Genomic DNA, 24,613 nt, shown 5'->3' with positions numbered 1-24,613 from the left:
CACGCATCCTAATGTGTGTGCACTAACTTGGAACAAGATAAATAGGACAAATTCTGAGTTACCATACTTGGCCATCATGTCACTTTTACAAATACCTCAAAGCAGAATGATTACTTGTGCAGTCTGATTTGACTTAAGGCAGGACATGCAACAAGTTTAAGCAATGAACACATTTGGTTAGTGGACTGCACTAGTTGCAGAAATATTACCCAGTATGTTAGGCAACCATTACTAGTTAATTGCATAATTACATCAGAAACAAGTGATTGAAATGGAAGAAAAAAAAAGGAAAAAAAAAAACCCCACACCTGCTTGGTTTGTGCAAAAAAGTTAAGAGATGGAAACACATTTGCAGATTAAAGAGACATGCAAACATTAAACCCACATGACAAATCAGCCATTTCTGCAGATGGTGTTTCATTTACTATTGGTTACTAATACCACCATCATCTGCTTGAACAACTTGATGGAAAGCACCTAATTATAGTTTCTCTTTTTGTTAACTTTGAAAGATTTACTTCACATTTGAAAAAAAAAAAAAAAAAAAGATACACAGCAAAACCCAGCCATTATGTAGGCATTCTTTTAAATGTATACAAAAAGAGACCCAGGGAATACAATGAAACATTTAGATGAGGCTGATTTAAGGCTGTATGGCACCTGCAGCAGTGAGATTGGGGTTTAAAATACCACAGGAAACAACATTCCCATTAATGCAATTTATTGATTCAAGTTACATTTATAAAAAGCACACCAGATTTATGCAATTTAGCACTGACATAAGTCCAAGGTACAGATAAATGTATAAGACAGTCCATTAGCCCTTGACAGATGAGAAGTCTCTCCAGGAAGGTTTCTGGCCATAGGTGGAGTCTGTGAGCTCAGATCTCAGATCACTGGTAGTGGTAAAGAACCTTCTGGGAGACTTAGAGCCTTGAGATGGAGAGCTACTCTGTGAAGCCACTGTACCAGAGGCCTGAAAACCTTGGGACCACCTAGAGGTGGAAGGCTGCCATTGAGACGGTTGGCTCAGAGACGAGGATCCACTTGGAGCAGCCGGTTTATACGGAGGAACTTTGGAAAACAAGGAAGCAGGGGCATACTGGCTAGAGGTACCTTGAAGCTGAAGAGATGAGCCATCAGTAGAAGTGCTTCCTGTCTGCACGGGCACATCACGACTAGATCCTGCCAGCTGAGCACCAGCTCTACTTAGGGAGCTGGATGTATACACATTGGAGAAAGATTGGCCAGGACTTGCTGATGTAAGGGTAGAGAACCTACTGGGAGACTTGGTGCCTTGAGATGGAGAGCTACCCTGTGATGCCACTGTACCAGAGGCCTGAAAACCTTGGGACCACCTAGAGGTGGAAGGTTGCCATTGAGATGGCTGGCTCGTAGGCAAGGAAAATCCACTTGGAGCAGCCTGACTGTACACTGGCACTTTTGCATCCAAAGCAGTAGGGGCATACTGGCTAGAGGTACCTTGAGACTGGCTGAACAAACCACTATATCTGCCACTTCCATCCTGTGTGGAGAAGAGGTTGCCAGGACTTGCTGCTGATGTAAGGGTAGACAACCTACTGGTAGACTTGGTGCCTTGAGATGGAGAGCTACCCTGTGATGCCACTGTACCAGAGGCCTGAAAACCTTGGGACCATCTAGATGTGGAAGGCTGCCATTGAGATGGCTGGCTCGTAGGCAAGGAAAATCCACTTGGAGCAGCCTGACTGTACACTGGCACTTTTGCATCCAAAGCAGTAGGGGCATACTGGCTAGAGGAACTTTGAGACTGGCTGAACAAACCACTATATCTGCCACTTCCATCCTGTGTGGAGAAGAGGTTGCCAGGACTTGCTGCTGATGTAAGGGTAGACAACCTACTGGTAGACTTGGAGCCTTGAGTTGGAGAACTACTCTGTGATGTCACTGTACCGGATGTCTGGAAACCTTGGGACCATCTAGATTTGGAAGGCTGCCATTGAGATGGCTGACTCGTGGACAAGGAAAATCCACTTGGAGCAGCCTGACTGTACACTGGCACTTTTGCATCAAAAGAAGCAGGGGCATACTGGCTAGAGGCACTTTGAAGCTGGAGAGGGGAGCCATCAGCAGATGCAGAGGACAGTGAAACAAACCTACTAGGATATTGAGAGATGCTCTGCGATGCACCAGATGTCTGAAATCCTTGCAACACTGCTGTACTAGATGGCTGAAAAACTTCAGTCCTACTGGTTGAAGGCTGCCATTGAGATGGCTGGCTCGTAGGCAAGGAAAATCCACTTGGAGCAGCCTGACTGTACACTGGCACTTTTGCATCCAAAGCAGTAGGGGCATACTGGCTAGAGGCACTTTGAGACTGGCTGAACAAGCCACTATATCTGCCACTTCCATCCTGTGTGGAGAAGAGGTTGCCAGGACTTGCTGCTGATGTAAGGGTAGACAACCTACTGGTAGACTTGGAGCCTTGAGAAGGAGAGCTACCCTGTGATGCCGCTGTACCAGAGGCCTGAAAACCTTGGGACCATCTAGATGTGGAAGGCTGCCATTGAGATGGCTGACTCGTGGACAAGGAAAATCCACTTGGAGCAGCCTGACTGTACACTGGCACCTTTGCATCCAAAGCAGTAGGGGCATACTGGCTAGAGGAACTTTGAGACTGGCTGAACAAACCACTATATCTGCCACTTCCATCCTGTGTGGAGAAGAGGTTGCCAGGACTTGCTGCTGATGTAAGGGTAGACAACCTACTGGTAGACTTGGAGCCTTGAGTTGGAGAACTATGTGATGTCACTGTACCGGATGTCTGGAAACCTTGTGATGCCACTGTGCCAGAGGCCTGAAAACCTTGGGACCATCTAGATGTGGAAGGCTGCCATTGAGATGGCTGACTCGTGGACAAGGAAAATCCACTTGGAGCAGCCTGACTGTACACTGGCACTTTTGCATCCAAAGCAGCAGGGGCATAATGGCTAGAGGTACCTTGAAGCTGGAGAGGGGAGCCATCAGCAGATGCAGAGGACAGTGAAACAAGTCTACTAGGATATTGAGAGATGCTCTGCAATGCACCAGATGTCTGAAATCCTTGCAACACCGCTGTACTAGATGGCTGAAAAACTTCAGTCCTAGAGGTTGAAGGCTGCCACTTCTGAGATGACTGGCTTAGAGACTGAGAGGATCCACTCAGAGTTGCTGGATAGTACTGACTGGACACAGGCACTTTTGCACCCAAGGAAAAAAATGGAGCATACTGGCTAGTGGTACCTTGAGGCTGGGAAGATGAGCCAGAACTAATTTCCAGTGTAGGCACATATTGATTGGAAGCTGCCAGCAGATTTTGAGGCAAGGCCAAGGAAGCAGAAACAGAGGAACTCGGTGCACTTTGGGTGCGAGACATAGATGCAGGGCTGCTGGAAACGCCACCTTTTACATGCTGACGTGAACGGGAAAAACGAGACCTGATGGGATTCAGGCTTTTCCCAGCAAGCACATTAGAGACCACTTCTTCAAAAGGAACGCTTCCAGTCACTGGAGCCTCCAACACTGAAAACTGGGCTCCCTGAGGTGAGGCAATCTTGTGGTCATGCCATTTCTGGTGAGGCAGAGCATCATGAGAACTCCAACCTACAGAACATGAGCACAGCAAATAGAGAAATTAGGTGACATCTTAAAAAAAAAAAAAGAAAAAAAAATATTAGTCTTATTTTATTCATTAAAAGGATGCCCACCTTCCTGTCCAAATGCATGTTTCAAGAAGATCAATAGGATCAATAGCATAGGGACCCTAGGGAGAGACAAAAAAAATAAAAAATAAAAAAAGTGTATATTTATATAACTTTTGCACATTCAACAAACACTTCAAATAAAGATTTGACTAACCTTTTCCACCCCACGTCCATAGCAAAATAATCCATTAACAGAACTACTTTAACACTAACAATTGAGTCTGTTACTCCAAGCCAAAACAGCAAAACATCTATGTATACTTTCAAAATCAGGCATTTGTTTTTATAGGCCTATTTGTCCAATCAACTCACATTTACAATTACATAAAATACTGTTCACCTGTGAAAACTTAGTTGGATATTCAAATTTGTCAAAAAGTAATTAAATATAATCACCTGTCTCATCCTATACCAGCAATTACTTATCCCATCAGAACTGCACCATAAAGCATATTTATGTGGCTACCTGCAAATTAAAATGTGAAATTAATGTTATACATTGTAATGTTTTGAGTCATTAGTGCAGGAGATTGCACGCACATTGCAGGTAACATGGAACTGATTCCCTCAGAAAAATGTCCACCTATTTCAGTTTAAGCTTATTTCAGCTTATTGTGTGTTGCTTGGGGGAGAAAACAAAAAAACATTTCAGTATTGTTCTCTTTAACATATTGCCCTTTATACTAAAACACTGAAAATCCATTAATTGGCAATCCAGCTGCATGGTCTTCTCAAACAGGACATTGAAAGTTTATTTTCACTTGAAGTAAAAATAAAGTACTGGTTAGAATTATATTGCAGGCTAGGGAATCACACAATGACAATGGTTTGTACAACCACAAGGCTAAGCTACATTGTTTGTTCAGGGAATAGTTGAATACCTTTACCTTGAATATGGTGTCTTGTCAATAATCCAATAAAAGTTTAGACTAACATAAGGGTAATAAAGAGGGAAACACATTTTTACATTCAAATGCCTTTAATGCAAGAGTGCAGCTAGTAAACAAATAAGGTAATTTAATTTACTGTTAAAAGCAGGCTATTCTTAAAACTACAGTAAAAAAATGTTTTATTTAAACTATTGTTTGTTTAAAAGTGCAATTGATGTTTTAATTAATCTGTCATAGTAGACCTATATGCATTGAACTATGTATATGAAGAGATTTTTACAAGAAAAAGCACTTTTTTTTCCTAATTATGAAGTGACTGATTTCATTTTAAACACTTGAAATGACTGTGTAATACCGCTATAGCTCAACCATCAAAATTTAACCACCAGACCAAGAATTCTCAAATAATTTAAATAAGCCAAAATGTCAGTAATAAATGCGACACATATAAAAGACACATTTTGGATTTGGAGACCAACTACTGTCATTACTGATGCCTTATTACCCACAGAAAACAAATCAAATTTAAAGGATTTGTAGTAGTGCGCATTATATTTATAATGACCTTCACAATGTGTATATTTACAATACTGTTGTCTGGAATGCGTTCCTGCTCTTTAAGGCAGTGTGATGAGCCTGTGCTAGTGTGTACCTGTGGTGATTATGCGTGACTATGAACAGTGGTTGCCATATGTTTCAGTTCATGCATCAATGAATATTTGAGCTTGTTATTGTGAGATGTGTTGAAATGTTTAAAAGGTTTCCTCAGCACAACCATCAGGTTATCAAGGGAGTGCAGCAATTACCCAGAACCACAGGTGCGTATGTGTGAGTGTGTGTGTAAGAAAGAGGAAACATAATGGCCACTCTACACTCTCGGCTCAAAGCCAGATGAGGTGTGGGTTGACTCCCCCCCCCCCCAACCAACCCGACGACTGCTGTTTAATATTTATGGATTTTTAAATCACAATAAGAGAGTTCTTCCTGTCCCCAAGAGCTTGGCAGTCACTCTGTCTCAAAAGCTGAAGAATCACATTAATTAAAGCAAGTGGACGTGATCGTGGTACATCCATCATTCCCATACTCATTAATGAGGTCACATATCCAGGATCAAAACTCAAATAAAGGCGGAAAAATTGGCCTAATCTAACAACCTGCAATGAAAAGCAGTTAGTTGAGCTCTTTAATTAGGGCACAGATTTACACAAGATGGTTTTACATGCCAAATCATTGACTCTGAGACATTCAAGAAAAACAGGATTTATATTAATGGAAATGCACACTGCCGCATCCCAGAAAACAGCAAAGGACTAACATGTAATCATTGCATTTAAATAGTAAATACTAGCAAATTTGAAAGAAAATTCCCATACATAGACATGTCTAGGACTTGGATCACGCCCAATGCCATTTTTATTGAAAATGGTTGCAAGGGAAGGGACATTCTCATTCAAAAAGCATTTGATTGGGCTTAACTTGGTCACAGGAGACACAGACACGTCAATATCAGGTGTACATTTTAATCTGTCTCGACTGACCACTTGTAATCAATCACCAGAGATGGACATAAACACCAGGTGTGCACAAGGTCTAAAATATATCAGTGCAACCAAAACAGATTAGAACACAGTTGGATTTATTGGATTTACTACAGCAAAGTTTCAAACTTGGATGGAATAAGTCTAATCCGAGTTGTCCAGTCCTGAGGTTGTGCAGGTTACAGGTGTTCTTCAGTGCTGGAATAGTTCAGTTTTCTCCTTTCAAGACAGACACCAGCTCGCCGTTCTCTTTCAGCTCCTGTTTAATGAAATAAACACATTTTCCATCCTTTTATCTGGAAGTATGATACAGTAAAAATAAAATAGAATAAATCTCAATTTGCATAGTATCCTTCCCCTTTAGCAATGGTTCTCCACTGGAGTGTCATGATCCAAAAAGTAAAATTGTGTACATTTTATGACAATATCCAAATACAAGTCACTAAATACTTAGTTTTAACAGTTCAACAACTTTTACTAACTTCTTTATGTAATACATTTGTGCTATATTTTGTGTTAGATTTATTTAAAATAAATATCACTTTGGTGGATAATGGATCTAATGCATTGACCAACAATTGAATAAAAAGTTGTTTTGTTTTTTCAGGTTCAGAGACAGCATTGGCTGTAGAGCTCATGGTAAGCTTTATCTGCCCTCTGCTGGAGAAAAACACCCAATGCAGCACACAGTATATCTCACTTTTATAAAGTTACAACAGTTCTATTGAGTGGGGCAGAGATGACGTATTTTTGTAGGCCAAAACCCGGAAACGAGTTAGCATCGTCCTGAAGATTTTACTTGAAATAAGGTCTGTGATGAACAACTCAAGACATTTATCACGTTTTATTTTACAATATAAAATACATCCGTAATACCCTCTTTTTAAAGCTTTTACTTGTCTTGTAACAGGCCGTTGCTAACAAGTGACAATGGGACTACAGAAGTTGTCGGAGACATTAAATGTCATCAGCCGAACAGGTAAACTCATCTACTCATTAGATCCCTGTCACAGCCTCGTTGTGCTAAAGTGACATAATTTCCTGTTTTTGGTTCATTTACATGTCAATCCTTCTGTTAAGAGCGTTCTCGGTCCGCTTGTTTGGTGTCAGATGGCAGTTCACACTTATTCAAATAAACCGCACTAACAGAGCAATCAAACCTAACATGCCAAGTGTGAACACACCCTAGTACTATATTATTGGAATCTATAATCATTTACATTCATTACAAATGCAAGGCTATTTTTAGTACCTAATCCTACATTTATTTGTATTGTTGTTGTTATGCGTTTCACCTTGACTATGTCCAGTCCTCCAATGAGATCCCCTTTAACATACAGCTGTGGGAAAGTCGGCCAGTTGGAGTACGTCTTGAGTCCTTGTCTAACCTGTGGAGACAATCAAAAGCTAAAAACACCAACAAACTATTCATTTAGGGACATTTCTACAGTAAACAAAATCATATTCTAAACAATGTTTTAATTTTTGTTCAGTTCTCAGTATATAGGGAGCTCACTAGGTTTTGGAACACAGTCTTTCATGAAGTTGCTTTGGCAAGACAACATTTTCCAAGAAAATGAATAGAAATACAAACTTCAAACCGATGGAACTCTCACCTCTTCATCTTCCAATATGTCAAATGTATTATATTCAACACTGAAATGTTAATAAAAAAAAATGTTACTTTAATAACATGCATTTAGGCTTTTAATAATTCATAAATGTTAAGAACATTCTCTAAAATAGCTTTGTTAAATTACACTGTATGTGTAGACAAGTGAAAAGTCTCTCACCCGGAGCTGTTCATTATTTCAAGTATCTGACGACTGAATCCACACTTGGCAGTCTGAGTATTCACAAAGACATGAGTTAAGAGGGTAAAAATGCTAGAACATTTTTCATCTCATGAAAGGCTGCAGTGAAGTGATGCCCTGCGCTTGAAAGCCAATCAGAGGAAGCAAGGTTTTAACTCCAGCAAAACACACGCAGACTACTGGAAAAGCTCAAAGCACAGAGTACATAAGACTCGACTGGCTCCTCTGGGCCAAACCAGCACAGAACCAAACTTTCATTTAGAAACTTACAACTACAACCACCTAAAAAGAAATTCTGAAGTGCGTCTCAATAACTAGGGGAGAAAGAGGAGTTAATAGAACAAGAGAGACAGAGAGAGAAGCCAGTCAGACGAGAGGAAAGCGAGATCTCATGGGGAAAGACTTTAAACTACTGCAAAGAATGTCTTTCATGTGTGTGAGTGTTAAAAGATCAATACAGTTATGAGGAGAGAGGTGAGGGGTCTTTCTCCTCCATTAAAGAAAGACAAGTAGCTCTATCAGTGCTGGAGACGCCTGACATTGATTTCCAGAACCTCTTTACCCTACACGCCTTCGCTTACTGTACTCTAAAGGTAAAGATCACCCCAAAAACCTTCTCTTACTCACCTTTATGTCATTCCAAACCCACTACATTGGAACCCACTAACTAAAATAAAATTAAAACTGAAAAAAAAAAAAAAAAAAAAAAACTAATAAAATGACAAAAGCACATAACATTACTAAATTAAAATATTAAAAAGCAAATCTAAAATATTAATAATACTATATGAATAAAACTAAAATAACACTGAATAGTAATAATAATATACATTTTTAATATGATATTTGCTAAATAAATGTTGCTGAATGTTCAGTTCATCAAAATTTACCTCTACTTTCGGTTGACATGAAGTTGAATAAATAAGAAAATTTTCATTTTTGGGTAATCTATCCCTTTGACAACCTCTGCTTTCTCCTCACTCTATTAAACTGTGTTTCTGGAGAGAAAAGATGTGTGTGTGTGTGAGAGTGTGAGAGTGTGAGAGTGTGAGAGAGAGAGAGAGAGAGAGAGAGAGAGAGAGAGAGAGAGAGAGAGAGAGAGAGAGAGAGAGAGAGAGAGAGAGAGGAGAGAGAGAGAGAGAGAGAGAGAGAGAGAGAGAGAGAGAGAGAGAGAGAGAGAGAGAGAGAGAGAGAGAGAGAGAGAGAGAGAGAGAGAGAGAGAGAGAGAGAGAGAGAGAGAGAGAGAGAGAGAGTGAGAGTGAGAGAGAGAGAGAGAGAGTGAGAGTGAGAGAGAGAGAGGAGAGAGAGAGAGAGAGAGAGAGAGAGAGAGAGAGAGAGAGAGAGAGAGAGAGAGAGAGAGAGAGAGTATTACGTTCACCCACCTCTTTATTGCCTTTCATGAAGAGCATGACGGGTGATTTATTGATTAGAGATTTCAGCCTGTCAGAAGAGAGAATGGTTAAACAAGTCCAGTCATTCAGAAGCAGGCGATTGAGCGTGCATGCATCTGTCTTTACCGGTTTTCCAGCGAGACGGTCTTGGGGAAAGTATTCTCAAGTTCACCAGACTCGACCAGCTCCTGTGGAGGATATAAAATATCTTTGAATCCAAACTCCCTTTCAACTCGACACACACATCCACGCTCAAACAGCTCCCTGCTGAGATATTTTACCTCTCTGTAAAGGTAAATTCACTATCTTAATGAGGAAGGGCCTCTAGGACTCCTGAGAGAAGAGACGATGGATGCTGGCTAATCTAGCCCTCCTCTCTCAGCAGGGGCGCTCTGCTTGCTTTAAGCAGAATGAGCTCGCTGGGAATGTAAGCAACATACAGCTACTAACAGCTAGCCGAGAACACACACGCCGTCGAAAGTCCTGCAAACACCATAATCTACACAAGGGATTAAACGCATAACACCAAGTGATGACGAAACTGGTGTTGGGGAAATCACGAAAATATCTAAGGGTGTGCTCACACTTGGCGTGTTTGGCTCGATTAAAACGAACTCTGGAGTGGTTAGTGCGGTTCATTTGAATAAGTGTGAACACTGCCAACTGAATCCTGATGCGCACCAAACAAGCGGACTGAGACTTGAAAAGATGGGTCTCGATACACTTCCAAACGAACTCTGGTGCGGTTCGACTGAAATATGAACGTAACATGGAACAAAGACATGTAAACGAACCGAAAACAGGACATGATGTCACAAGATGCAACCCTGCTAAAGCATACCTGTTTTTTCTCGTCATAGTCACAATGTTGCCTGTTACAGTTTGGTACAGGCATCAGAACTGCAGATCTTCACTTGTGTGTGATGGAGTGATTCCTGCCACTGTTTTGACTCCATTTTATAAGCTCTTCATGAGTTCTCAGCTGGTCAAAATACCATCATATGTCGGCTACACACATACAACGAGCACATTTAGCCCAACACACAGCATTGTTTTGGGTGTCCAGTAAGTTCTCTCGTGAAATATACTTAATAAAAGCTGACCAATCAGGTTGTGAACATATCCCTATGCTGTTAAATTTTGTGTTAAAATGCCAATGTGAATGCTAAGTGGACCAAGACACAAACCAAGCGAATCGAACTACAAATGTGAACACACCCTAAAAAACTCAATGCAATCATATTGTTAATGGTATACGATTGTTATCATATCGCACCTTCATGATGTCCAGTCCCCCGATGAGATCTCCCTTGACGTAGACTTGTGGATAAGTGGGCCAGTTGGAGAAGACCTTGAGTCCCTGTCTGACCTCTTCGTCTGAGAGGATGTCAAAACTGCTGTACTGTACATTGTGGTCCTTCAAAATCTGAATAATCTGACGACTAAAGCCTGCAAAAAAATTAAAAAATGAAATAGACAACAAAAGGTAAAACAAAATATTATTACAGCAGTTCATCCCGTTTAGTTTGTGATTTTTACTAGCTTGCACAAGCTTTGAAGAAACTAAAAATTATTTAATGAAAGCAAAAAGTAAATAAACCTATTCATATTATATTTGACAAAAGTTGTCATTTGTCACTGCAAAATTAAAATAATTTTTTTGTACATAAAACATTTCATTAAAAGCACTATTTTAAAGTTTTGAAGAAACTTGTTTGCTTTTATAAAAAACTATACATGTATAAAGTAAATACATACATTTATTAATTTAAATATTTAATATGATCGTGTTAATTGAATAAAGGTACTATTATAGTTTTTATTAAAATTTTGACTGTTTATTTTTATATTTTTTATATTAATTTTAATTTGTTAGTTTTAGATTTATTATTGCTTTTTTGTAAATTGTATTAGTTTTTTAAATGTTTTTTTATTAAGTTTTATTTCATTGTTAGTTATTCTAGCACATCAAGTTAAACTAAATGAAAAAGAGAAATGTTTCCTTGCCAACTAGCTGAAATATTTTTTATTTTTTTAGTCAACATTTATTTCAAATAACAAAAAATATAGATTTTTTAGGATTTTAGTTTTAGTCTTAACTATAATTGTAATACATTTAATTATAATGACAACAAAAAAGGTCATCTGTAACTGAAAAAAAAAAAAATGCCATACAGTCACACTGAGTTAAATTTTAAGTGAAATCAAAATTATTCATTTTTAGATACTACGCAATATTGGGCAACACAACCGAAAGCTGGAACTCGCAGCATAAAATTTGATGATTTCTGAATTTTAAATAGAAGTTCTGTTCATATGAGATGACTACAAGCCAAAAATGAGAGAAGATAAAAAAAAAAGAGAGAGAGAAAGAGAGAAAGAGAGAAAGAGAGAGAGAGAGAGAGAGAGAGAGAGAGAGAGAGAGAGAGAGAGAGCGATATTAGATGGGAGGAGACAAAGAGAACAAGACGCAAGAGAAACGGCACACAGGGAGGAGGAGTGAGCGAGAGAAAGAAAGAGAGAGATAGATGTGCAAGGTGATGTGTAGAGTCTGTGTAGCCCCTGCAGTAAAACACCCATTTTCATCTTGTGTGGCTCATGAGGGAATTCATTATAAAACAGCTTCAGGCGTCTCACTTGTGCTTATGCATTTGCTGGTATATTAGCTCGACTCTATCAGAGCGGGCAAACAGGCGGGCAGCTGCTTTCTCTGGCTCCGGGCGAACTCCACCAGACATGCTGCATTGATTGCCGAGTCCTTTACCCCTCTCTGCCTGCACCTACAGGGGACGAAGACCGCTCGCTTTGGCCCACTCTGCTCCAAGAGAGGGGCGATGTTACAGCCTCGCTCCTCTTTTGAAGGACAGCCCACTCAGAGCGAGAAAGGCTAAGAGATCTGAATTGCTATACGGACCTTTAACCTTTTAATTTGACATGCATAACTGCTTTAAAGTTAGCGTTAGCCGAACACTTGTTCATTTGGCTCGATGTTCGTATTGGAACGAAAGAGCGCGTTTACGTTTAGAACCCAATGCACGCCACCGTCAGGCATGGCTTGCTCTCTGTGCATTATTTCTTGATTTGGATATCAGCCAAGCGAATGAGAACATCAATAAGTTCCAACATTATAATATCTCCGAGCCGGGCCGACCCACTGACACCTAGCGTGGCTTCAAATAACATCAACAGCGCCAAGCAACAGGTTTCGGGCTCAGAGACTAAGCAGCGTAAACTCCGAGGATCTTCTATTAATAAAGCAGAGCTGGAGGAGCTGGCAGCCGTTGAAAGCCCAACATCACGTTTGAGATTAGAGTTCAATATGGTTTTTATTTTGATCTCAGGATGGCAAACGCCAGCCTTCCCCCAGACCTTCCTCTTTACACAGCCAAAACGTCAAACGCTAAACTGCGCCTCAGTCCATGACGAAATATGCTCTTTGAACTATCAAAAGTATTTTGTTTTGAATGGGTGAAATTAATATGAGGATATATTGCAATGCTGAACCACACATCTTTGACATGAGGAGGAAGTGTTAGTAGGAGGGGAAAAGCAAGCCAGAAAATCAGCAAATCAAACAGAAATCAGCAAGATCAAACTGACAGCCTGAAGTTAAACACAAACTAAAGACTAACATACTATTAAGTTATTAAGCTGTCACTGTGAAGATTTAACTTGGATGTAAAAAGCAGAACAAGTTCCTTATTTGGAGCGACTGCTTATCGGCCAATTGTTGATTAACCAAAGTGGTTGTTCACTCTTGTGTCAGCTTCAAAAATCCTTTTCAACAGATTGTTAACAAAAATTATTTGTTAGTTAATGGAAAGCTAATAATTAAATTGTGAAAATCGTGTCAAATTAAAATCTGCTGTAGCTCAAACAGGTCATGGGTTCGATTCCCAGGGGATGAACTGATAAGGCAGGGTTCCTCAAACTTGGTCACTGTCCTGCACAGTTTAGCTCCAACCCTGATCAAACACACCTAGCTGTGAGTTTCTAGTGATCCTGAAGACATTGATTAGCTTGCTCAGGTGTGTTTGATCAGGGTTGGAGCTAAACTCTGCAGGACAGCGGCCCTCCAGGACCGAGTTTGAGGAACCCTGTGATAAGGCGTGCACCTTGAATGCAATGCAAGTTGCTTTGGATAAAACACATTAATGTAATATTTGAGAAATATTTCATTTGTTTAACTGCATGTCGTGACATAACCGACTTCAGAGAACAGTGAACATGTGAATGTGTCGTTGAAATATTAATTTAGAATCTCAGGGGGGACTTCAACCAAACATTTTAGGTCAAAAAAATTGGGAATCCCTGTCACACATACAGCGCAAAACACAAACCGTGGAAGTAGCGGTGCAACGTGACAAAAACAAAACTAGAATGTATCCTGTCAAGATCAACAGGTTAAACAGGCTGTTTTTCAATTAGGGGTTTGAATATGTGGGCTCATAAAAAAATGAATATTCTATTATTTGTTCATTCACTTTAACGTTTTTGTCACCATTTCTAAACAAGCTTATGTTCAGGCAATATACACAACAAGCTTACAATATATCTTGAGTTTTTCTTTTAGACAATGTGTGTGAACAAAAAAAACAAAAGCATTTAAGCTCAAGCAAAGCGAAAAAAAAAAAAAAACACTAATAAAGATTGGCCAATTATCGCACAGAACGTACATACACTTGAGTCGGTATATGGTAATCGTTTATATTGTTTCACATGTTCATGTTGAGAAAAACAAGAATATCCACATGCTCGGGTGAAAGTTGCCTCCTCAATAAGACAAGTTTCAGCGCTTACTTTGTGTTTTCTGTTCTTAAACCCATGTCCCTCGACGAAACTTAAAGGAGGAATGTCTCGAGATCAGATAAGTTATCTTCTCAGCCCGCTCGTGGGTACAGCTGTGCTCACCTGTAGTGACGCAGTGATGGACAGCTGTCTTTCCTTATTCGACTGGTCAATGACGATGGTTCGGTGTTTGGATTTTATGTGATTTCTCATTGTGGTTGTGATATTATAGTAACTCAATATAGTTTCACTCGACAATGTTTGCACACGTTATCACGGATCACATTTACGACCAGCAAAGCAAAATATTACAGATTGAATAATTCGTGCACATCCCTATTTTTAAACAGTGAAAACTTTAGGCCAAACCAAGACAGACTGGACACCAGTCTCAGCACTCTTTCAGTAGAAAAGGGGTAGCTGGGATATAGTGGCACAACCAGACACATGTCCTTTGCACTCAAAACAAGTTCGTCCCATTCACTCCACCACCAGCGGTTGCTCTAACTAACCCCCTGACCCCGTGTTAATTTATGCGAGTGTGTGTTTGCGGGTGTGTTTACCACAGCGAGGCTCCTGGGGCGATCCCTTCATGAAGAGCATGCAGGGTGCGGCGTTGATCAGCCTCTTCAGTCTCTCGTTGAGATCCTCTTTAGGGACGTCCCCCACCCCTGCAGCCCCGCCCCCACTGGACCCCAGCCGCTGCACCTTATTGGTCAGCTCAGGGGCATGCGCACCATCCAACCTGTCAATCTTCTCACCGCCCTGAGGGGTGACAGTAAACAAATAAATAAATAAATAAATAAAAAACACTCAAGAGTGAGTAGTGATAGATTGAGAGGGAGGAAAAAAACAGCATTAATTTTTTAGGATGCTTGCCAGTTTGTTTAGATTGTTTGCAGGGAGGGAGAGAGAGAGAGAGAAAACAGGCCGCAGGCTCTCCTGGTTCTTTGACATGTTACGCCAAGAGAGGGAAAGTCTTGCCAAGCCGTGTGTTTGTTTAACCTCCGATTATTTATCAGTTGCTTGATTCTAACACGAGGAGATTTTGCAGCTCACGTTACTTGATCGTTAAACTCAACCTTCCCAACAGACTCCGTTTTTCTAACCTCGCCTCCCTCTGCTAAATAAACACAAATAACTATCACAGCACACCTAACATAAATGAAAGCAGTGTGTACAGAAAAACCTAGACGAAATCTGGCACAAATCAGCGTGCTTGAAGAAACATAAAGAACACAGTGTATTAGTTAGTGGACTTCATGCTGTAGAGGAATGAAATAAATTCTGAAATTAAGACTCCACTTACTTTCTTAATAAATTTAGCTGGTTTTTTTTATTCATGCATGGTTCATCAAGTGCACGTTATTGTAAAGAAAACAAATGGACCACTTGCACTAATCTTTTTGAATTAGTACAACTAATTTGTTTCCCGTTATGTATCTTTTCATTGTGCTGTAGTCACCTAGTTGACTAAACGCCACCTAAAATGATTGTCAGCAAGATTAATGAAGAATCTGGGCATTTTCAGAGACAGGAGAAGAGATATTCTGAGACACAACTGTTTGTTTGTTTGTTTGTTTGTTTATATAAATATAATATACTTATTTAAATTATATATATATAGTATGTAGAAAGTATGTTTCTCATTTGTGGCTGAATTAACCTCCTACTCATATATTCATAATTTTAGGTCAATATGAGCACAGTAGACGTCAAATGTGTGAGTTTTACCTTGAAGAAGAGGAAGGTGGGAACTGAAGTGATCTCATACTTCTCAGAAACCTCCGGGACTGCCTCTGCCTCCAGCTAAAGAGAGATAGAGGAAACTACTGTACTAATGATTTTTTATAATTCACATTAATAAAACATCACACACATCAACATGTCAAATATAACACACACACTGAAAGTTTACAAGAAGATTTTTTTTTTTTTTTACATTGAATTGAAAACTAAAACTATCTAAACTCAACTGCTTCTGCTCTTACATGTAAAAATTTGGACACAGTTTATGTTGATTTTACGTTTCTGATGATCTTAAAAACATTATGATCTAAAAGCTTATGGTTAAATGGTTGAAATTAGTTTTGTAAGCACATAAATTGTGCCTACGCATTAATTTCTTAAAAGAACAAAAACATTAAGCAAAGACAAATTATCATATTCCATGCTTATTTAAAGGAATCCAACGTAATTTATATAGAGTTGTTGCTTGAAGAACTCTTGCTCTGTGTGATGAAAGACAGTATTAACCCTTGACAGAAGGTAAAAATTCTCTCTGCTGGTTTAAGAGCCGTGAGGAAGGTAAAGTCATTCACAGCCTGAGGCAGTTCAATGCGCTCCACTGGGAAGCGGAGCAGAGGGAGGAGAGCAGCACACAGGAAAATTTGCAAGAATAATGGCCATTTTCAAACAGGTATCTCAAACACTCCCTGCAATCTGTGGTTGGTCAGTGTAATGGATTTTTTCTAAACCTGACTATCTAGCGTCTGCAAATCGACACTTAATAAATAAATCTTTCGCGTCTACTGATCGACACTTAATAACTTTTATACTCTAGCTCTCTGCTTCTTCCGTCGACAACTGGCCGAGTCTCTTACCCTAACTTCTTTGCTGCGCAGCATAAATAACAAAAGAGACAGACTTCAGTAAATGTCCCTCAGATGGTTTATTCAAACGGCCGGGAGTTCTCGAGCAATACTCAGAGAAACTCGACCCAACAGAAGAATACAACAGGTTTTATAGGATAAAGCCAGACACATCAAAATAGAATCATCATGACTAACATGTCAAGCTCTATCAATATGATTGGTTAAATTGTTTAAAGCAAGCATTTACATCCTAAATAAAAGGAAGTAAGAATTATTTTGTTTTATTGTTAGATCTGAAATCATCAGACATAAAAAAGGGAAGTGTGAAAAGTTTATCATAAGTTTAAAATCTAAAGTCAGATTTCCAACATAATTAATCTTATCTATAAAAAATCCACCGCGTCAGTTAAACAGTGAGTTCTAACCCAAAACTCAACCATTGGTTGAGCCATTACTGGTGGGCTGGTTTAGATGCTCAAACAAAAAGAGTAACATTTTGAACACTTAAAAAAAATAAATAAATAAATAAAAATTCAAACACCTGCGTACACAGTTTTTTCCCACTGGAGACTGAGACCAGAGAAAGCATTTCATTTAATAAGCATTCATTTAAAAAGAATGAAATACTATTTTTTTTCCAAAAAAAAAAAAAAGAAATTGATAAAAAGTCAGCATGAAATGGTAGCTGTGAGCATCTTATCTTCAGTATTGTGACACATACGAGTGAAACGGCTTCTAGGATGAGGAAAACGTAGGTTGGGACTTGATTGGATTGTTATCGTTTGCTAATTGCTGCTAATTGCTAATCTCATTTTAATTAAAGATTACAAGAATTAAATTGCATATGAATTAAAAAAAATGATGAGCACGGATAAATCCTTTATAATAAACACAGTGATATTCCTCAAAAAAAAAAGAATTATCACTTTTGATTTCATGGTGACTTAAATATCTGGAAATAATTTATATCTAATTTATTATCTAATTATTAAAATTTATGCGAGAACTAAGTCATAGGTGTATCCATTTAAAAATATAGACCTTGAATGTTATTACATGAGCATTTTTGGTTTGAAATTAAAATAGAAAGTTTACATTACAATTTCATTCAAAGCAGACATCAATTTAGAGGCCTTTCTGCAAACTGGCCAAATAGCAAGCAAAAAAAGAATAACTTTGCAATGAGAAACAAAATGCATTATAGCAATATGGCATATTCAGAGCATGGTTCTGTTGCTTACAGCAGTCAGACACGTACATTTCTGGCAGCTATTGGTGTGAGTTTGAGCCTGTTGGACTCTTTGGGAAACTTTTCGGCAAACAAGCTTTCTTTTAACAAACTCCGCTAAAGATACAAATACTGCACTTTAGTGTTGTCACGATACCAAAATTGTTGTTTCGATACCGATACCAAGTCAAGTATTGCGATTTCGATACTTTTTCGATACTTTTCCTGAAAAGGGAGAAACACACTCAGATATCATTGCTGTGCTTTATTTTAAAACCGGGACAACATTCTAATCATATAACACACTAATAAATGAACATATGAACAGCAAATATATTAAACATTTGAACAAAATATGAAATATCAAAATATAAAAAATAAATTAGAGCAATGACATTCAAGGTAATTTTTTTTATAAATTTAGCAGCATTATCTCATTTATCATAAGAAACATAAGAGCTTTATCTTGATTCTGAACTTTGAATAAAAATATGAACAGCGATTATATTAAACAATGTTTAATATTGGTAACATATGATGAGCCTCATTGGTGATATATTTGACATGTGGGGAGAGAGTTGTGGAAGGCCTATACTTCATGTTAAACATAAATATATAGCAGCAAAGACAACGTCGGCAGTGTTGACGGCAAAATAGGCTACAAAATAATTCGTTCTGTATTGAGAGGTGCAATATTTGAAAATCGATAATATTTTTTTAAATTACATATTGTATTTATGTCAAAACTTTCAAACATCAAAATGTCATTTATTAATATGTATTCTTGTCAAAATGACATAGAAACATATTTTCCTTTTCTATTTTGCGATTCTATTTCTAACGCTTCCAACACGCTTGCGTGTTGCGTGAAAAATAGGCGTCGGTTCTATTCTAGCATGCACGCGTTTTCCGCGCGTCTCGAGCTGCGCCCAGACGCGTGTGTCACGCAGGCAGTTAACATGGGAGCCGAAATAAAAACGGACACGACACGCAGCCAGTGTGTCGCCAGCCGTACAAATCTGGAACGCGGTCATTCTTAGAAGTATCGATACTAATAAATTAAGGAATCGTGACGTTTTTAATTTCCGATTTACTTTTGAAGTATCGGTGCACCGTGCAACAGAGCAAGGTAGGCAACGTACTTCCATATGTCACTCCTTGCGTCAGACGTCATCTTTTTCAACGAGTCGTGGTGGACCACTTGTGCTCGCACATGCAACCATCTCGCTGTAGTGTTTTGTCACATGACACGGCAGGTTCTTTGCTGCGTGCGTCAGGAAAAAACAGACGTCCATAGGGAGGCGTTTTTTTGTTTGTTTGTTTTTTTAAGTATAGATACTAGGGATGCAAATTATCGATTAATTCATTAATCATTAGTTGATTGACCTTATCGATCGATTAACGATTAATTGATAAGCGGCTATTTTCCTGAGAATGTAAATTTCTCACGGTATCAATAGTGTCTTTAACATAAAAAGCAAAATATTGCTTATACTGAATAAAAATGCATGTTATATTGCTCAACTGATGTTTTATTGTTAACAGTTGGGATACGGTACAGATAATGGAATTTATGTAGTTTAACAAAATAAATTATGCACAGAAAATTAAAATACATAAAATTTTTTTTAAAATAATTGTAAAAAAAAAATTGCATCACAATAAGTGTATTGTGATTGTCACTAACATTTTAGTAACTAAACTGAATTTTATTAGGTTTAGTGACAACATGTTACAATGTTTACATGGTACAATTTCTGGTAAGCTACGCTTTTTTATTATTTCAATTCAATTACCGGTATTGTGATTTTATTTAATATTGACTCGTTTGGATAAATATTAGGTAGGCTACACAAGATAGACATTCATTTTTCTCAAGAAAAAAAAAACAACTCACCTAATGCTGTAAACATACAGAAAGCCCTATCAGCTGGTAGAAGCTATTATTTAAGGTTAAAAATAATTAAATATGATGCGTTTTTTATTATAATAACTTTATTTAATGATACAAGTAAAAATATAATAAATATGTAATATAGAACACATATTTAGCAAAATACTCTCTATAGCTATTTCTTTTCTTGCCAACTACGTGCTATAGCCTATATTATGTTCATTAAATGGCTTTCCTGAGGTAAATGTGAGATAATTGTTCTCCAGCTATGTTATTGACCTATTCACGCTGATGAAAAACACTGATTGATCGATATTATGTATGAGAAATATACATTTCGGTAAGTTGTACTGTATCTTTCAACAGTGTTCGTGTTATTTTTTTACTATTAGCTAGTAGCGTTTGAGATGATCGGTTCACGTGCGCTATGGGATCTGTCACATAACATTTACAAGCGCCAAAACGGTATTTATTGTTTGAATTTCGTAATAAAATTGACAGAATCTGAGAGCTGAGTTTTTATATATCATAGCTAACCTGGGGTGCGTTTCCCGAAAGCATCGTTGGCCAACTATGGTCGCAAGTTCCGTCGTTACCAATAGAGTTCAGTGGACATTGCGATGAACTTGCGACCATAGTTGGCCAACGATGCTTTCGGGAAACGCACCCCGCCTCTGTCTAGCTTCGCGATTTTTCTGTGCATGAGATAATGGATGTGTGGTGTGATGCGTGAGGGCTGGCAGCTCTGTTTCTGAAATGCTCCCACATTCCCCTCCGTTTTGACCGCCTCATGTTTGGTTTCTTTTTTGCCGCCTCAAGTTTGTGTCGGGTCTCTCGCCGCCCGCGAGAATCTCGTGCACGTTCGCAATGTTCAATTAACCGACAATAATTTTATTTAATCGAGTAAATTCTTGTCGACAATTAATCGATAATCAATTAACCGTTTACATCCCTAATAGATACTGATAAATTTAGGTATCGTGACGTTTTTAATTTCCGAGTATCGCGATACTTTTGAAGTATCGGTACACCGTGCAACACTACTGCACTTTAACATTGCCGTATAACAATAGTTTGCACAAATGAATCATGAAATTTATTGGCGAAAATATTGCCAGACAATAGCAGCTATTGTACTACATTGCTGTAAGAGTCAATGGTCCCCTTTACCTTCACAAACATGGTGTGTTTGTGCTCTTTGGCTAATTCTGCCATCACATCGTTCATCTGTGAACACTGCGGAGCCCATGGCGCGTGGAAATGGACAACGGTGAGGGACCTGAAAGGTAGAAACGAAAATGAGCTTTCAAGAAACCTGGATCACAGACTTTGAGATCTACATTTAGGAAGGATTGTCTCAGGGAAATACACTTTTAAAGCAAATCCATGTAGAACTGAATTACTAGTTTCATTTAAATGTGCATTTTATACTGTAATGTAGAGAATTTTTTATTTTTTTGACATGACAGTGAAGACAAGAAGCTAAAATCACGACCAATCAAATAAAACATGAATACTTACTTCTTATTTGTCTTTTAGCTAACATTTTAAATGTCCTTTAGAAACATTTTTGGTTTTTAAAGGTACAATATGTAAGAATTTTGTATCAAAATATCCAAAAACCACTTTCACAGTGTTATATTTTGTTTTTTAATTGTGTGCTTACATTATCCTAAATGTTTCCAAGAATTTGTAAATTCAGAAATTCACAATTTTAAATAGTGCCCGTCCCTTGTAACTTGTAACCTTGTAATATCCGCGTTATCTCTGGTTTCCGCTTGTACTGCCATAGTAACCATGGCGACAGACGTGGACAACTGCGTTACGTCTAGCGTCACGCTCACGCTGTTGTTGTTTCGTTCAAACATTATGGACCATGGCAAGCAGACTTTGCGACAAAAGGAGAACTAAAACAAGGATCTATATCGGCGTGGTGTTTTCGAGACGCCTGCGACTAACTTCGACTTGACAGAGACGCCACTCTTGCATGTACTTTATTAGGTAGGCAAATGTACATAAAACGAATCAATGCTATATAGCTCAACATGATGAAACGTTAGATTATGATCAGTATGTTATTCTAATGTTGATCTAGCTTACTGCTAGACTCATACAGCCAACAAACCAACACATAGAATAACATTATAACTTTCAACACACTCAAATGCAGTTTAGTGTGATAGTTTAGATCAAGTGAAACAGCGCTGCGTTACCTCACAAGTTTAATTCATCTAATAAACTGGCCTGTGCGAATATTAATTCAGCACTTGCGGGTAGTTCGGTAGAATTAAATTCCTTTATATTCGCGGGACTCGCGTGTGGCGCTGATATCTGTCTCTTATTAGCACTCGCGCCCTGCTTCATACCACAGTCATGTTAAAAAACATCTATGTATTCACTCATCCATAAACAATATTAGATCCATCGGCATGATGACATGTTCCATAATTCCGCTTATCACTGCGTCATCAACCTACACCTTTGTTATTGTAAGAGGTTAGTGACCCCTAGCGGCGAAAAAAATATATATTGTAGCTTTAAAGCTACACTGTGTAAGATTTACTAGCAGTGAAATTGTATATGACTACCAAATGAATATTAGGCTACTTTCTAGCCTCTCCCATTCCGAGGGCGTTTTAACTCCTATGGTGGCCGTATTATCCCAGTCGCGAGTTATCTCCCCCTCGCATTCGCCACGGTCCCACTGAGTGTAAAAGCGTGAAAGGCAAAGCTTGAATTTCCAGGTATGTCCCTCTTTGGCTAATGTATTTTCAAGATGGAGGCGCAACATGGCTGCCACCATAGAAGCAGTTTTTGTAAAAATAGGCTAACGATTGCTTCATAACCACGCGGCTCTCTGTCACACAGTAGAGAGATTACCGTATGAACAGGAGGAGAAGCTCGCAGGCAATCGGGGGACGTGGAGGCAAAATGACAAAATGCTTAATCAGAATAATTAGCAAAAGTTGCTCCTATCTCATGGACACCTACTCACACTCTCCGTCTCTGCACGTTTTGGAAGGGAATGATTCAGATTTCTCTTGGCACAGCTACTAGAAGACAGACGGGTTGCTCACGTCACATCTACGTCGTCAAGCTCAGTGTGAGTCTGCGCAGTACGCTCAGCCATCAGGAAGAGAGAGCTTCTAATTGACTTCACTTTTCTCTGTTGAAGTCTATGGGGTCGCTGTGTCCATTTCTTTTACTGTCTATGCATTCGAGCGACTCGCCTGATAATATGATAATATGTATTCTGATAATATGATAACCTGATAATATGTATTCTGAATGGCAGATTCTACGCTTCCGAGAATACTTGATTAGTTGGTGGAAGTAATTACACATGAATGAGCACATATAATTTTGAAAGAACAAAGTGGTTTTTGCTAAGAATCAACTTAAAAAATTACACAGTGTAGCTTTAAGTGCTTCGTACAATGGTGGTAGTTCATGTATAAACACTTGCAAGGTTTGAACCTCCTCCTTTACTGAAAACAGCAATTATTATTATTATTATTATTATTAAGTCATATTCGCTGAAAATGTCAAATACCCATTTAAAAATTAGTTTTGGCATACAAGTTTGGAATGAAAGGACCTTGACAACAAAGTACAAAATAATTAATTATAAATTATTTGAATAAGTATGTCAAATACTGTCAAACAATATATGTCAAACAAAATATGTCAAACTCAGACTAATAATGTTATCCATACTACCACCACTTCTACTAACTAATAACGTTAGTAATAATATTAGCTGCTAATAGACTGACTGTAAATGAACAGCATGAATTTCTCAAAGCTCCCAAAAACCAAGCAGAAAATTATAAAGGACAGCTGACACAATATATTGCTATATTAAGGCAATTAGTCGACGATCCTAATCTATCTAGATCAGAAAAAATCCATTCATATGGATTTATATGATATGTTTTTGTGTTTATCTGAACAGGCCATCGGTTATTTAATTCTGTTCGTTCAAAAAGGCCTCTATAACCGTTCTATGCCCGTGTATATGTGTTAAATTAGCTAAAGAGCAGTGCGAATTGGATTATATTTAACGAGAGACTTGACAAATTGTAAATACTTCACTTACTTGCTGTTATTTTTTAATAATTCCTCAAACTGCTTCAGTGATGTCGCGTCCGTGAGGTTCGCCATGCTGCCAGACGTTAATAAGCGATCACCGAACTCTCCATCAGGACACTCACTGTAGTGATGCAAGACTTTACTAAACGATAAACGATACCCCAACATCGAACACATACCACACAACCATAGACTGTAAAAAAATAGCACACAACGTTATATGATAAACATTGAGTTAAATATAAGATATTAGTTTAACATATAAACTTTTTTGTAATATGTAACATATTAAGTTTTAAGTCACTTTTCTTACACTTTCTTTCAGAGGTGAAATTGCAGTATGTGGAAATAACCTGATAATATGAATCAGTACGGCATCTTTCACTTGAATATTTTTATTAATACTTACAATAACCACACAAAGTTTTACATATTACCACACAAAGATATCTTATTATTTAGAATACTTGAAATATATCACATGAATCATGAACTACTTCTATGAACATGTTGTGTCATTTTGTAACTTGAATGAACAATGTTTACATACGTACATTGGGAAATCCTAAGTATGATCAGAGTGAAATGCAACAAGATAAGCAGCAAAATTAAGAATGACAAATGTAAGTATGAAAAATCCAAGGGTGAGAATAAACTATAAA

At 38.3% G+C, this 24,613-nt stretch overlaps 2 protein-coding genes across 5 annotated transcripts; both read right to left on the bottom strand.

Moving 5' to 3' along the window:
• Positions 1-590: 590 nt before the first annotated feature.
• On the bottom strand, positions 591-4,023 carry LOC308707232 (uncharacterized protein). 3 transcript variants are annotated; one of them, XM_081393509.1, is made up of 4 exons: positions 3,877-4,023; positions 3,726-3,781; positions 2,637-3,621; positions 597-2,072 (listed from the first exon to the last, which is right to left on the bottom strand). In XM_081393509.1, the coding sequence occupies exons 1-4, from the start codon at positions 3,909-3,911 to the stop codon at positions 818-820; spliced, it is 2,331 nt and encodes a 776-aa protein (XP_081249635.1). In that variant the 5' UTR covers positions 3,912-4,023; the 3' UTR covers positions 597-817. The 3 variants fall into 3 exon arrangements, with proteins under 3 accessions (XP_081249633.1, XP_081249635.1, XP_081249634.1); XM_081393508.1 differs by having other exon boundaries at positions 713-1,947; positions 2,482-3,621; positions 3,877-3,975; XM_081393507.1 differs by having other exon boundaries at positions 591-3,621.
• Positions 4,024-4,688: 665 nt separating this feature from the next.
• Positions 4,689-24,597, bottom strand: glrx3 (glutaredoxin 3). 2 transcript variants are annotated; one of them, XM_081393309.1, is made up of 12 exons: positions 24,506-24,597; positions 23,959-24,072; positions 21,030-21,138; positions 15,878-15,952; positions 14,707-14,908; positions 10,632-10,804; positions 9,482-9,543; positions 9,347-9,404; positions 7,944-7,996; positions 7,767-7,806; positions 7,446-7,538; positions 4,689-6,409 (listed from the first exon to the last, which is right to left on the bottom strand). In XM_081393309.1, the coding sequence occupies exons 2-12, from the start codon at positions 24,021-24,023 to the stop codon at positions 6,359-6,361; spliced, it is 981 nt and encodes a 326-aa protein (XP_081249435.1). In that variant the 5' UTR covers positions 24,024-24,072; positions 24,506-24,597; the 3' UTR covers positions 4,689-6,358. The 2 variants fall into 2 exon arrangements, with proteins under 2 accessions (XP_081249435.1, XP_081249434.1); XM_081393308.1 differs by lacking the exon at positions 24,506-24,597 and having other exon boundaries at positions 23,959-24,157.
• Between the last annotated feature and the right edge of the window lie 16 nt (positions 24,598-24,613).

This window comes from Scardinius erythrophthalmus, assembly GCF_964197995.2.
Source record: "Scardinius erythrophthalmus genome assembly, chromosome: 18".
In the NCBI taxonomy this organism is placed as follows: domain Eukaryota; kingdom Metazoa; phylum Chordata; class Actinopteri; order Cypriniformes; family Leuciscidae; genus Scardinius; species Scardinius erythrophthalmus.
Note: the sequence above shows the minus strand (reverse complement) of the source record. Positions and strands in the feature narration are given on the sequence as shown.